Raw genomic sequence first — 16,126 nt, forward strand, 5'->3', positions numbered from 1 at the left:
TGTAAAGAAACCAACTAATAAAGAGAAATTACCTAATGTTTGCAACTTCATATTGACTTCATCCAGCTTTTCTCTTTTTAGCTTAAGTTTTTAATACATTTCTTCTCTACAACTGTTAAAATTGATCAATCTAATGTAATTATAAAAGACACATTAAATCCAAAGATGTGTAATTATGTTGCATACAATTAAAAGGAGACATGTTTCTAAAGGACAAACACCATGTAGTCAAGAAAACATATAGCCCGGCTGGGTGTGGCTCAATGGTTGAGTGTCGACCTAGGATCCAGGTGATCAGGGTTCGATTCCCGGTCAGAGCACATGCCCGGGTTGCAGGCTCGATCCCCAGTGGGGGGCGTGCAAGAGGCAGCCGATCAATGACTATCTCATCATTGATGTTTCTATTTCTCTATCTCTCTCCTTTCCTCTCTCTGAAATCAATGAAGATATATTTAAAAAAGAAAAAAAGAAAACATATTGCGCTAGCCGGTTTTTCAGTGGTTAGAGCGTCAACCCACAAACTGCAGGGTCCCAGATTCGATTCCTGCCAAGGGCATGTGCCTCAGTTGCAGGCTTGATCCCTGGCCCTGGTCAGGGCACATGCGGGAGGCAACCAGTTGATGTGTCTCTCTCACATTGATGTTTCTCTCTCTCTCTCTCTCTCCCTCCCTCCCCCCCGCCCTCCCCCTTTTTCTTTCTCTAAAAATAAATAAAAAGTTTTAAGAAAAAAAAATCGTGGTCAAGAGAATTTGTCTATAGTCATACAGCTACCTAGGATCAAATTATAACAAGAAACCATTTTTTAACTTCAAGATCATTACTCCTCCCACCTAACCATGCAGCTTATTTCCATGCAAGAAAAGCACATCAGCTACCCAGACTCTGTGCCTCAGTCTACACTTTTGATTCAAACATCACATTACAAGCAAAACAAAAAATCATAACCTATTGCAAACAAAATTTTAAAACATCACAAGCTCACTTACAGCACTCAACCGGTATAGACGCTGTCTGCAGAGAAAGAACTTTTCCATTGGGCTGTGGGATGTGTACACGAAACACAAGTCGTACTCTAGTATTCTTTCTGCCAATATCAGTTTCTCCTTTTCGAAGTTCTATATCTGAATTTCGGAGTTTCAAAATACCTGCACAGTCAATACTAGGGAGAAAAAAATATATAAAAAATTTACTTGCTTACTGATAATTAGTGGTTCTAAACAACTCAGCTAAACAGCCATTGTTAATTTGGAAGGGAAGAACTATCATTAGCTAAAATCAAAAATCAAAAATGTTTGAAAAAGGTAAAGGGATTAAGCAAAAAACAAAACAAAAAATGAAAATCTCATAGACACAGGCAACAGTACAGTGATTACCAGAGGAAAAGGTGGGTAAGGGGACGTCGATGAGGGTAAAGAAGAGATAAATGGGAATTTAAAAAAAAGTTTTTGTATGACAAAAGTATAATAGTGTGATAGATTATCTGCAAATATGGCTGTCAATAATTCCTTCCCATTCCTGTTCTTGCATGTCACTTCTCCTAGAGTTTCTATGTCTCCTCTCCTTGAAAGCTGGCCTTACAGAATGTGGCCAAGTGATGCTGTGTAAGTTATAAGTCTAGCACCTAAGAAGCCTCATAACTTCCTCTTGGAGCCCTGAGCCACTATGAAGTCCAAATAGCATGCAGGAGAGAATGGCTGAGACAATCCTTAACTACTCCAGCCATCTTGGATGTTCCAAACCCAGCTAAGCTACCAACTGGATTCAGGTGCATGAGTGATCCTAGCTAACACCACATGAATGAACTGGCTGAGTCTAGTCAACCCAAAAAATCATAAAATAAATAAAGTTATTACTCAAAGGCATTCAATTTGGGGGGTGGTTTGTTTTACAGAACTAGATAAGTGAAACACAAAGTAAAAAAACTGGTTAATTCTATGTATGTAACTAGGCCAGAAAAGATTCATTTACAGGACCACAAATGTCATTAACAGCACAGATTTTTATAGTGATGTGCTTATTAATAAAACAATCCATCAGGCTACAATTCTTATATATCTTACTATATTACATATTTCTAAAGTTTCTAAACTGTAAGTTTCTATAGTTTCTAAACTGTATTACATATGTCTAAAGAATACACATACAAAATTACAGCTTTGGCATTTAATGTTTAACATTTCATTACCTTCAAAATTTCTTACTAACTATGGTTGCTTAACACATAATCATGGTAGGAAACATATTGGAAGAATATAGCAAATGGATAACTAATGATCAGCATTCTAGTTAAAGTTTACTCTCTCCATGGCACTCACTGTTATTTTCCTGTACCTACCAGTATTTCCAATTCTAATGCTCACTGCTCAAAGGCCACAGAAGGTGCTTTGAAGGACAATGTATATTACTAGGTTATCAAGATTAAGAACCAGTAAAGCACAAGAAAGAATCCCCAAAAAGATGAATATTTTCATCTTCAGAAAGACAAAGAAGAAATGTCTAAAAAAGAAAATACTTTTGAAAATAAATACAATAAATATTTAACTAATATCAAACAACTGCACTTTAGCTCAAAGCAGTATTGATCAAATTGTATCAGGTAGTGATTATTTATGTTAACATGCCAACAAGAGTCTTTAGGAGGAAACACCAGAGATCATATATTTTATTGAGCTTTGAGGGAAGGTATTTTAGCAGAAAGCTAAGCTTCTAAGAGAAAATCTGGAATAAGAGAATCAGAAATGACAATCTTAAAACTGGCTAAGAAATGCAAGACAAAAGGGGAAAAAAACACATCCAACACAAAAAAACTACATATATCGGCAAGGAAATAACTATTCAAGTCGGTTTACAACTAAAACTATCAGAATGTAACTCTGCCACATCCATATTCATCTAGTTTTAAAAACAGGAAGGAGGTATCAGTAAGGTAAGGCAATGAATACTGGCATCCTATATTTAAAGTATCTTGTAGGGTGGTGGCTCTATGGCTTATGGGTTAGTGAACTGGTTTTAGATAGAGGCTCTTATACATCCAAGAGAGATTAGGATTGAAATGACCAAGCCTCCTTAGGCAAAACAAGGGGACTATCTACCAATTTTCTCCCACCCATTGCTTTTTAGAGAACTGTAGAACCATTTAACATATACCTATAATTCACTGATGCATCAATTATTCTGAACAATGAATGGTCTTATCTATCATTCACAAAATTTTATCTACCACTATGTAAAACTCTATTACATTCCACTACTATAGCTTATCATAGTAATTATTCTTGGGAAAAGAAGCTCATTTAGTATTAGCTGTCCTGTTATCTAAGGTACACAGAAAACATTTCTTAGGTTTGGTAACTTCCCAGATGTTCCTTACTCAAACCTTTCTTAAACACACACAATGTTGCTACAAGCCCTGGTTCCCATAGAATTCTTGCTTCCAATCTAACATCCAGAATGGACAAAATGGCCAGAGAAGTTTTAGGTATGGTAGGATGGGGTGAGGGGGCTAGTTGGTTGTTACTATTAATAATTGTATTTCTGCAGCTTTGTCCTTTATGGTGTGATCCAGGCAGGTAGTATATGCCAAGACTGTTGGAAAAAGGACATGAATCATGACTAACTCTGTTCCATGTACTAGTACATAGAAAAAGGAGAAGGCAGATATGTTCAGACCCTACTTTTCTGATTTTTTTCCATATTATTTGTTGTGTGAGGCTTTCCCAATTTCTTAAGAATTTGTATTTTCTTTAATTTATTTATATATTCATTTTAGAAAGGATAAGGGAATTTACAACATGAATACAAACAAGGTCAAGAAAAAAAGAAACAAAAAATTTTAAATAGAAGGAACAGGAAATAAATATATCCTAAATCTAGGGTTATATGAATTACTATAATTACTATAATTGACTTAATCATGAACTTCCTGGAAGCCAAAGCAAAAAATAAATGCTATAAAGTTTTTATAGGTTTCTCCTGGTCTGGTAAAGCAAAATCTACCATGTCATCAGAAAATACCAAATTTTTCCTTTAACTTGAAAGGATTGTGCGTGTGTGTATAATTACCAACCTAAAAAACAGTGGTTTTTCAGATTATAAAGAAGTATTTATGGCTATTTCTTTTACTGTCCTTCAAGCAAAGTAAGGAAGCATAATAAGCCCAGCTGGTGTGGCTCAGTTGGTGGAGCATCATCCCATGCAACAAGAGGTCACAGGTTTGATATCCAGTCAGGGTACATGCCCGGGTTTTGGGCTCGATCCCCAGTAGGTGGTGTGCAGGAGGCAGCCGATCAAAGTTTCTCATTGATGTTTCTCTCTCTCCCTTTCCCTCTCTCTCTAAAAAAAAATCAATGAAAACATTAAAAAAAAGCATAATAAGCTTCATGTGATTTTCTATTTAACTTGATTCAAGTCAAGTACTGCAAATATCCAGAGGGATAAACAGAAACATGGCCTGAAAAGTGTCTCTCAGGGATCAATTTTGTCAGTTCTAAGAAAAAAAAAAAATGGTTCAAAGCTGAGTTTTAAATGCTCCTCTGCAGCTGACTAATTGTATATGCTTTTGATACTAGATGAAAAAGATCCTAAGGTAAAAGGGAGGCAGACTTGCATTCTCATTCAGAGGCTGGCCACCTTATCTTATTTGAAAATGGGTCAAATAGGATGTCTGGAGGCAAAGTCAGTGTTTTCCTTAAGAGTTTTGCTCAAGTGCCTGAACAAGCACTGGTTGAGGCAAGCTCTTTCTCAATCGTAGAACACAGAAATTTAAGAGTACAGATCATCAACTAGCTGCCTGCCTTTGCCATGAAAAAACTGTTATAGTCCTTGTGCAATGAATTACTGGGTTTGAACAAAGCAGGCAAAATAAGATTTTATTTAAATGTATATTAACTTGTCTTTTCTGGTAACAAGTAACAGGATAAATTATTTCTTCAGGCAAGTTCTTATTTTTATAATAGAATTATATCACAAATTGCTATGTTCTCAGGGGTATATTTAGTTTGCCTAACAAAATAAGTTAAATATAAATTTAAAAGAAAAGAGCTAGAGACTGATATCTGTTTTTGCAACAGGCAGAAATAGATGTTACTGCCATTTTAAGAAAGGTCTATATTGTAATTGGAAGTAACTTCTGTAACAAACTTCACTGTAAGTTTCACATACCTGGTTGTGGCATATTAATAGCTGCCTACTAAATGTCCCTTCTTCCCTTTTCCCTTAGTTATAGGCCCCTATACTGTTCAAGGTGGCAGTGTATTTAGGTAAAAAAAATTAACCAGGTCTTCCTTACATACAAGGATGATCAATGAGGTGTGGTGGGTAGGTTTCTGGGACAAGCTCTTTAAAGAAGCCTGACTCAAATGGAAGTTCTCTTTTACAGCTTCTTCCTTATTCCTTCTGGGATTATGATTGCGATGACTAGAGCTCCAGCAGCCACTTTAAATCATGAGGCAATCTTAAGAGTGGAAACCATATCTAGCTTTGGCTGGTGTGGCTCAGTTGGTTGAGCATCATCTCGTGGACCAAAATGTCACCGGTTCAGTTCCTGGTCAGGGCACATGCTCAGGTTGCAGGCTTGATCCCCAGTAGTGGGTGTGCAGGAGGCAGCCGATTGAGGTTTCTCTCTCTCTCCCCCTCTCCTTTCCTCTCTCTCTAAAATCAATAAAAAACATATTTACATATTTTAAAAGAGAAAAAAGAAATCACATACTAAAAATTGTAGGGAAGAAAAAAACGGAAGGAACTTGGGAACCCAATGATTTAAAAGCTACTGAGCTAGCCCTAAAATTCCTATGTGTATATTTCTATTATGGGATACAAAACTAAATCTCCAATTGTTTAAAGCCACTGTATTTCAAGTTTCTATAACAGGCAACTATATATAATCCTAACTAATATACTGGAACAAAACTCTATTGCATACTCATTCGGAAGTTGGTCACCTAAGGGTAAAGTCAAAGTTTTCCTTGAAAGAAACATATCGATCACAATTGTACCACAATTGTTCATTCATTGTTTACCCTATTAGACTATGAGCTACTTGAAAAAAGTCCAAATATTTTATCTCTATATCACCTACTGCTTGGCTAGTACTACATGGGTTCATAAACTTTTGCTGAATTGAAGTTGCTTTCTGGAAATATGCTACCAACCTTAGCAAATGTACTCTGATTATTTACATAATGTTATTCAGTTAATTTAGAACAACAAATATTTTATTTTTGTACAATAAAAAGAAGTGAATGTTTTTTCTAAAAGTTGTTTTAGGAAAAGAAAAAACTGTCCATTTGTGGGTATGTTTCAAAATACCTGGCTGACATATTGTTTTCAGGAAGAAGTGGAATTTCCAGAACCTTTGTGCTGGCAATTATTATCTCTTGGCTTGCAGTAGCAACTGTCTTCCCAGTGATTCGATGCACCTGGTAAAATGCATGAGGTCGTAAATATCGATCATCTGCTGTTCCAATAAACATCTGTAGATTTATCGGCTTTTCACTATAGCCCAGCAGCTAATCAGGGAGAAAAAAAACAACAGAAAAAAACAATTCATTATCCATGCATTTTACAATAAGTTTACAACACTAAATCTTTCTATCTGTACCATATATTATTGATAAAATGTAATTTCAAAAAAGATAGTTTTAAAAAGTAGTAAGTGGGCGTGCTCTCCCTCCCAAGAGCATACCCCACCTTTCTTTCCTCTCAGGTGTGTCTCTCCTAAACTCTAAGAGTCCCCATGAGATTTGCAACCAGGGGAGCAATGGGAAGGTCCTGGGCTAACCCCCTGAACCTGTCTCCAAGGCCCCCTTTTCTCTGACTTTCCAGTGAACCAAAGCAGCCCCACCTAGCTCATTTCTTTCCTATAACATCTGTAAGAGAGCCAAAGCAGCCCACCTAGACTTTCTCCTGTTGCTTCTTTTATCCTAAGGCCGTCTTTGTTTCACTGTTCCCAGCTTTAATAAACGTACTCTCAAAGTAAAAATCAAAATCAATACAATAAAAAAGTAGAAAGGGAACAACCTTCCAAGTTTTGGAAGTAGTTTAAGAATTATACAATTCTGGAATATATTACAAAAGGAAGATGGGTTTTTAGTTTTTTATTTTGTTTGTTAGCTTATTTTGTTCATTAGACTCCACATATGGATGAAATAATATGGTATTTGTCTTTCTCTGACTGGCTTACTTCCCTTAGCATAATACTCTCCAGGTCCACCCACACTGTCACAAAAGGTAAGATTTCCTTCTTTCTTATGGCAGAGTTAGTATTCCATTGTATGAATGTACCACAGCTTTTTTATCCACTTATCTACTGATGGGCACATGGGTTGCTTCCAAATCTTGGCTATTGTAAATAATGCTGCAATGAACCTAGTGGTGTATATATTCTTTCAAATTAATGTTTCATGCTTCTTCAAATATATACCCAGAAGAGGAATCGCTGGGTCATAAGGCAGTTCCATTTTTTATATTTTGAGGTAACTCTATACTGCTTTCCACAGTGGCTACACCAGTCTGCATTCCCACCAACAGTGCTCGAGAGTTCCCTTTTCTCCACATTTATGCATTCATTGGTTGCTTTTTTTGTAATCCTCACTCAAAGATATTTTTCCATTGCTTTTTTCAGAGAGTGAAAAAGGGGGAGGGCGGGAGAGAGAAACATCAAATGTGAGAGACACATCAACTGGTCACCCCCCACACATGCCTGGGCTGGGGGGGGGCCACAATCTTATGTGCCCTTGACTGGATTTGAACCTAAGACCCTTCAGTGCAAGAGCTGACGCTCTAACCACTGAACCAAACTGGCTAGGGCTCTCTTCTGTTTTTGTACTATTGTTTATAAAGTATCCTGACATGTGATATCAAATATAGAGTGCCTAGTACAGTGTCTGGCATGTACTTAGTGATAAACAAATATTAGCTATTAGTCTGCATCCATGATCTAAGTATGGAATCAATCAGAGTTTCAAGTGTGTATAACGAGTTTTTTTCTATTATGTGGTCCTTCAGGTGAATACTTTACTCCTTCCCTGCTGGCCCATCCCTGGCTTTATAGTAGTTTGTAACCAAGCAACACTGTAATTTATTTACCCCCCTCTACCCAGAAAAGGATATGAAGACTTTTGCCTATTATCAGATAATATAATTTACCCAGGATGGTTTTCAGTCCTGTAACATTTATAGAGAAGCAATTAAAGCCTAGACCATTGCAACAGCCTTATAACTGCTCTACCTGATTTCACTCTTGCTCCCCTACAGCCTATTCTCTGTCCAGGAACCAGAACAAACGTAATACTAACCGAAAAATTTCAGCCCCCTGCTCAGAACTATCTAATGGCTTCTTTCCACAATCAGAACTAAATTCAAATACCCTGTGATGATTTACAAGGCCTGTGTGATCTACGCCCTGCTGCCTTTACCTTCTCCTACTCTATTGCTTCTACACTCTGCTCTGGCCATCGTGGCCTTATACATGAACTACCCAAGCTCATTCCTAACTTCAGGGCCTTCACACTTAATATTTTATTCCTCTGAAATATTCTTCCCTCTCATATTTATATTACCTTACTCCTTCAGCTATATACTCAGGGGTCAGCTCCTAAGAGAAGACCACCCTATCTAAAATACTACATCTCTGTTCCTTTATTCAGTTTTATTATTTTTTATAGCATTGATACCCTAAAAAAAGTGTTTTATATTTATTATGTATCTTCCTCAGTACCATGTAAGTTCCAAAAAGGCAAAAACTTTGTCTTGATCACTACTCTACCCCTTCCCTCTTTTTACTGAGGATCAATTATGGAAATAACACAGTGAATGTTATTGCTTCAGCCAGTATTATATAGGCGACACATAATAAAGAACAAAGTGGCATGTATTAATCTTTAAGAAGTTAGTGAACCCTGGCTGGTGTGGCTCTGTGGTTAGGGTCCCACGTTCAATTCCTGGTCAAGGGCACATTAATGGGTTATAGGTTCAATCACTGGCCCCAGTCAGGGAGCATGCAGGAGGCAACCAATGTGTCTCTCTCACATCAATGTTTCTTTCACTCTCTCTCTCTCCCCCATCTCTCCCTTCCACTCTCTAAAAATCAATGGACAAAATATCCTCAGGTAAGGGTTAAGAAAAAAACAAACAAACAAAAAAGAAGTTAGTGAAGACATCAAAAGGCAGACATTTTTATTTTTTTAAGAATAGTTTATTGGTTTTCTAGAAAGAGAGGGAGAAGAGAGAAACATCGATGTGAGAGCATAACATCGATTGGCTGCCTCCTGCATGCCCCGCACTGGGGATCAAGCCAGCAACCCGGGCATATGCCCTGACAGGGAATCGAACTGGCAGCTTTTCAGTGCATGGGATGACACCCAACCAAGGCAGACATTTTTTTATTAATAATATAGGATGTGGGACAGCACATGATAAAAAGAAGTTAAAGCTCTAAGAAGGAGAGAAAAGAATGAATCATGGTAACCAACTAAAAGGCTAAAGCACTAAAATCATGTGAAATAGGGTGGAAATGAGAACATACATAGAAAATAGGAATGGAGAGGAATGAATGCAATAAATCTTTCCTATGAGACCCTACAGAGATCTTTGTAACTGACTACAAATAAATAATAAAGAGAAGAAAACAAGTTAGAAGTTCCGAGCTTCAATATCCAGAAAAACGGTGGTATCACTAGCAAATGAAAAAAAAAAGTCATTTAGAACAGATTTTGAGGGAGATAAGGTGATGTTTTCAATGTTCGTCATGCTGTATTCAAGTTAACAGTGAGACATCTAGGTGGAAATGTGAGGCTGTATCATACGTACATTCTTTTAGCCCAGCCACAGCATTACTGCACAATAAACACAATGCTTGATATCTAATTTGATAAAATAATGCAGTCTACTGTGCCTTGAAAGAATGACATTTGAAATCTACTTTTCTCTTCTTGTTTTAATATGGTAAGTATGCATTGTAAAAAAGTTCCAGTACAACCAACAAACAAGTTTTGGTGAGGATATGGAGAAAAGGGAACCCTCATGCACTGCTGGTGGGAATGCAAATTGGTGCAGCCACTGTGGAAAGAAGTATGGAGGTTCCTCAAGAAACTGAAAATGGAGCTGCCTTATGACCCAGCAATTCCACTTCTGGGAATTTATCTGAAGAAACCCAAAACACTAATTCGAAAGAATATATGCACTCTATATTCACTGCAATGTTATTTACAATAGCCAAGATTTGGAAGCAGCCCAAGTGTTCATCAGTAAATGAGTGGAAAACAAAGCTGTGGTACATTCATACAACTGAATACTAACTGCTTCTCATATAGACTTTCAACCAATCCTTCTGTTTTGAACCCCACCTCACATCACAGTTTGAGAGATGCCGGTGCCTCCAATTCATGCGCCTTTCCAAGATTCTTTGGTGTGAAATGATTTGTGCTCCTTATTGTTTTTTCTCTTCACCTAATAAGGTTAAAATGAAGCTGTCTAATGTCTAATAAAAATAAATGTGTTCAATCTACTGGAAGTTGCAGTTTTCTGTAAATGTTTATATAGTCAGGAAATCTATCAGTATTTTCAGTTGTGATTTCTTTTTATATATTTTAGTATAAATTAATAAATTTTAAAGTTTTAATTAAATGGAAACTATTCCATAAATAAACAATATAAAATAAAGCCTAAGTAAATCAATACAAAATAAACCCTAAATAAATCAATAACTAAAGAAGAAATGACAAGAGTGTGGGGATATGTGTACGTATGCACACAAATTAACTTCAGCTAATTTTCTCTTTTGGTTTGTATGCAGGCAGATGGCATAAGTGATAAAGAAGAATGAGATTTATCCACATTTCTAAAGAGGTAAAAAAGTGAAGGTAGAAAGTAATGATAGGCTTTGTTTTAACTAAATGAGTTCATTAAACCCTAAAATGCCTGCAGAGTATATGTCATTTTTTCCAGTTTACAGATGAAGTATCTGAAGTTAAGAAAGATTAGGAAACTACCCCAAATGATGGCTAGTAAGTGTTTGTCCACTCCTTTCTGCTATACTTGCTTTTTCTTGTTTTTTCTTATTTAATCCTAAATTGGACAAATTATTCTATGGAACCAACTGTTTATCTAGGGGAAAAATACCAATAACTTTACCACTTGCATCCAAGTACTGTGATGGGAACAGTATCCATCGTGTCATCTCCAGAGCCAAGTATATAGTACCTAGTACATTACAGGTATTCAATCGTTAATGAATGAATGTATTTTGGAATAAGAGAGTACAACTTGGTGGAGCAAAATAACTCATAAGGTTAGCTAATATAATTATTTAAATAAGAATTATATCCACTAAAGTAGGTATTCAAAGTGAAGTAGTTAAATCTAAAATAGAAAACACAAATAAAAAATTTTATTGCTATCTATTAAGTTACCCAAATATCACATAATGTACCAGTACATAAAATATACTGAAGTATCCTAGTCATATTATGACTCACATTAATACCAGCTTGGCAAAGACATAAGCCACCTGTCCTTTATACTTCAATAGTAAAACGAACCAGTAATGGGGGGAGGTAATCATGCATATAAAATTTCAAAGGGAATATATTTCATAATATATATTTTGGCTATCATCTGCTCCAAGTGTATATACCTTTTTTTTAATCCTCACCCGAAGATATTTTTTCCATTGCAAGGAAGGGAGTGAGCAGAGAAACATCGATGTGAGAGACACATGGATTGGCTGCCTCCCCCATACCCCCAACCAGGGCCTGGGGTGCAGCCTGCAACTGAGGTACGTGCCCTTGGCCAGAATCGAACCCAGGACCCTTCAGTCCACAGGCCAACGCTCTAACCACTGAGCAAAACAGGCTAGGGCCAAGTGTATATACTATTGCATAAGAAAAATAGGGCTTCTCCTTTGCATCGTGGGGATTTTAAAGGAACATGAAATACATTAGACTACCATTCCATCCCATTTTCAGAGGAGCATTATGTTGCAGGCAAGAAACAAATTATTGCTACTGTTAACACTACTCTCTAAAAACATTCATCTAGTATGAGTATACTTCTCTTCAGGCCACACTCTGCTTTACAGAAGAAAGAAAGCCAAGTTGTTTGTTATGTTTCTGTATCGTTTCCATAGCAAAGGTCTGTGCCTGCTTAATTTAACTAAAGCTGGAGGGTTAAAACCAGAAGGACACTATAGGACAGACTAGAGCAGCTTCAATAAGAGCAGTTCTATTATCAGTTGTGCTAAATTACTTGGGGGGAAGGACTCTGAATACATTAGAAATGTGACAACACATTAGAGAGATACTAAAACTACAAAATTAAATTTCCATAATATAAACTGCTTCAAACTGAAAATGTGCACATAACAATCATATAAAAAATCATCACGTGCATAACCCATGGACATAGACAATAGTGCAATGAAGGCCTGGGTTGGACCGAGGTGGAGGAGGTATTGGGGGGAAAATGAGGGACATCTATAATACTCTCAACAATAAAGATAAATTTTAAAAAATATTTAATAAAACTACATAAACAGATATGGGGGGGAAACGGGAGAAAATAAACAAAAATAACTAGTGTTAGACTCTGGTGATTTTTTTCTCATTTAATTTTCTAAATTGCTATAATAAACAATATATATATATATTTAAATTTATCTTTATTGATTTCAAAGAGAGGAAAGGAGGGGGAGAGAGAGAGATAGAGTCACTGATCGGCTGCCTAGCCCGCAACCTGGGCATGTGCCCTGACCGGGAATCAAACCCCGATCACCTGGATCCTAGGTCGATGCTCAACTGCTGAGCCACGCCCAGCTGGGCATAAACAATATTTCTTTAAAAATAAAAATAAAATTTTAAAATCACCACCTGGAAATGGATCTTGGTGTATGATGAAATACAAAATCTAAAGATGAAAAAATATCACAATTCCCATTTTAAAAATTTCAGTAAATTTTGGGATAAGACTCAAATATTTATGCCCTAATAAAACCTATCACTATATAATAAAGTATGTGTATAGTTTTATGCAATTTTATCCCATGTATAGAATTTCTTCATCACCACAAAGGAATTGTCTTATGCTACGCCTTTAATATTCACAGCCTTCAACCTGTCCCTGTTCCCTTGCAACTGCTTATCTAGTCTCCATTTCTACAGCTTTGCCATTCTGAAAATGTAAATTTTTAAAAATTTAATAGTATGTAGCCATTTGAGATTGACTTTTTCCCCCCACTCAGCGTAATTCCACGGGAGAACCATCCAACTTGTGTGTATCGATAATTTGTTCTTTATTGCTGAATGACAGTGCATTGATTGCATGAAAATAGCAGAGTTGGTTTAACTATTCATCCATTTGGGTTGTTTCTAATTTTTACCTATGAAAAACGTAGCCACTATGAACATTACTATAAAGGTCATTGTGTGAACATAAGTTTTTATTTTTCGGTGATAAATGCCCAAGAATGTAATTGCTGAGTCTTGTCGTAAGTGCAAGTGGAGTTATTTAAGAACCTAACAAACTATCTTCCAAAGTGGTTGTACCACTTTGCATTCCCAACAGCAGTTCATGAGGGATCCAGTTTCTTGGCATCCTCGCCAGTGATTATTACTATCACTACTTTTCATGTTAACTGTTCTAGTAGGCATGTAGTGATATCTCACTGTGGTTTTAATTTGCAGTTTCTTAATGGCTAATAACGTGGACAATCTTTTCACATGCTTATTGGTCATCTTTCTCCTCCCTGGCAAAATGTCTGTTCAGGTCTTTTGCCCATTTTTTAACTTAATTGCTTTTTAATGTTGAGTTTTGAGAGTTCTTTATATATTCTAGATACAAGATCTATGCCAGATATGAGGTTTGCAAATGTTTTCTCTCTGCCTATAGCTTCTTTTCTCCATTCTCTTAATAAATCTTTCATAGCTAATCTATTTAATTTATTTATTTATTTATTTTATTATTATTATTATTTTTTTTAATATACCTTTATTGATTTCAGAGAGAAGAAAGGAGAGGGAGAGAGTGAGATAGAAACATCAATGATGAGAGTCATTGATCAGCTGCAGCCCGCATCCGGGGCATGTGCCCTGACCGGGAATCGAACCCCGATCTCCTGGATCCTAGGTCGATGCTCAACCGCTGAGCCACACCCAGCCAGGCTATTTATTTATTTTTTTAAAGATTTCTTTTCTATAAAGTCCAAGTTATCAATTTTTTATTCTAGGTATCTATTGTGCTTTTGGTGTCATGTCCTAGAGCTCTTCTCTTAACTTGAGGTCTTATATGCCATATTCTCTTGGTCTTACAGGCTTCTAAACCAACACTGCACAATGGAACTTTCCGCAATGATAAAAATATTCTGTATCTTCATTTTTAAAATTTCTAAGATCCATGTTGTATCAACGCTTATATAAAATTTGAGGTTCTTGCCTGTGGATGCCTAATTGCTCCAGTATCATTTGTTGAAAAGACAATGTAGCCACAGGTGGCTACCAAGCCTTGAAATGTCAATACAACTAAAGAAGTGAATTTTTAATTTAAATTTAAATTTGGCTTAGTGGATACTGAATTGGACAGTGCAGCTCTAAACTCTTCCCTCTGCTCAATACTTTTCCTTCTTCAGTATTCACCTTTTTCCTGGCTAATGTTGGTTTACTAATTAGCTAGGAACTTTCCTCAAATAAGCAGTGCCTGATTCAACCCCTTCATCTGGGTTTCGGGTCCCAATTTGCTCTCACAGAGACCTGAATTTCCTCTATTAAACCTTTATCAGCCCAGCCGGGCGTGGCTCAGCAGCTGAGCATCAACCTAGGATCCAGGCGATCGGGGTTTGATTCCCGGTCAGGGCACATGCCGGGGTTGTGGGCTCAATCAATGACTCTCTCATCACTGATGTTTCACTTCTCTCTCTCCCTCTCCCTCTTCCTTTCTGTCTCTGAAATCAATAAAGATATATTTTTTTTAAAAAATCTTTATCATACTTTATTATTTTGTTTGCAAGCCTCACTAAACTACCAACTTCATGGGAGTAGGAAACACATGTGATTTTTTCCCTCCACTGAATCCCCAGCTACACTAACAGACTGCCTTGAATGTATTAAATGTTTGCAGTCCATATTAATGAATACAATTATTTACTTTGAATAAAAGAAGTTAATTTATTAGTTGGCTAGAAGGTAGGTGGTATTTTTCAACAGCTTAGTTTGAGTTCTTTCATAATTTCAAGAAATGCATACTTCAAAACCTCTTAGCTCTCATGGCATTTGAGGAACAGACTGTGGCCTGGCCATGGAACCTCATTCTAGTTCTTTCCTAACAGATTACCTGCCTGGGGGCCTCACTTCTGAAGTCTGAAGCTCAAGAACCTCTGGCAGACAGCCTCTTGGTACTTTCTCTCTCAATAAATGTTTTGTTTATGAAAAAACAAAACAAAACAAAACAAAAACCTTTTAACTCTCAATGTATAGGATACTGAGAACATCTGAAAGAGACAAAACAAATGGAACAGGAAATGTATATGGATACATAATATAGAAAGTTTTTCTTGCACAAAGAATCTCAGATTGAAAGGGAGCATCACTGGTACTGAGGAAGACTGATAAAGGATCACCAACAATCGGACATACTATGGTCAAGAATTTCAGGTATAATGATATAATTCCTCAAACAAGTTAGAAAAAAATTAGTCACAAGGAGACTATAAAGCATTGATTATATCAGAAGTGTTAGTCTCCTGCTAAGCAGGGTATCAGTTTTTAATGAAAGAAATATTGTAGAGCCTGGCCAGTGTGGCTCAATTGGTTGGAGCATCCTCCTGCACCCTGAAAGGTGGCAGGTTCAATTTGGGTCAGGACACATAACCCAGGTTATGGGTTCAATCCCCTGGTCAGGGCGTGGTCTCAACCAATTTCACTCTCACACTGATGATTCTCTCCCCACGCCTTCCTCTCTCTCTAAAATCAATTTTAAAAAAGAAAAGAAATACTGGAGAAACAAATCGCTTGGACTCCGAAAAGAATTTTGTTCATCTAAGGACTTGTAAATAATTTCTTTCCCAGTAAGAAAAGTAAAAGATACAGGAGACAAAGCAAAGATTCTTCCTCCTTACTTAAATTGAAATAAGCTCTCATTT

General features: G+C 36.7%; 1 protein-coding gene across 4 annotated transcripts in view; it reads right to left on the reverse strand.

The window, feature by feature from the left end:
• The window catches only part of NFATC3 (nuclear factor of activated T cells 3), an 81,685-nt gene that overhangs the window by 31,092 nt on the left and 34,467 nt on the right, over window positions 1–16,126 (reverse strand). For 2 of the 4 annotated variants that reach the window (XM_016200754.2, XM_016200755.2), the window contains exons 4-5: window positions 6,307–6,506; window positions 987–1,159 (exon numbers count right to left, since the gene is read on the reverse strand). In XM_016200754.2, the coding sequence (XP_016056240.2) occupies window positions 987–1,159; window positions 6,307–6,506 (373 nt within the window). Of the gene's footprint in view, window positions 1–32; window positions 131–986; window positions 1,160–6,306; window positions 6,507–16,126 lie in introns of those variants that run through there. The other 2 variants (XM_016200758.2, XM_087827523.1) reach the window with 2 other exon arrangements.

Source organism: Miniopterus natalensis, chromosome 18 (genome assembly GCF_054644295.1).
Source record: "Miniopterus natalensis isolate mMinNat1 chromosome 18, mMinNat1.hap1, whole genome shotgun sequence".
In the NCBI taxonomy this organism is placed as follows: domain Eukaryota; kingdom Metazoa; phylum Chordata; class Mammalia; order Chiroptera; family Miniopteridae; genus Miniopterus; species Miniopterus natalensis.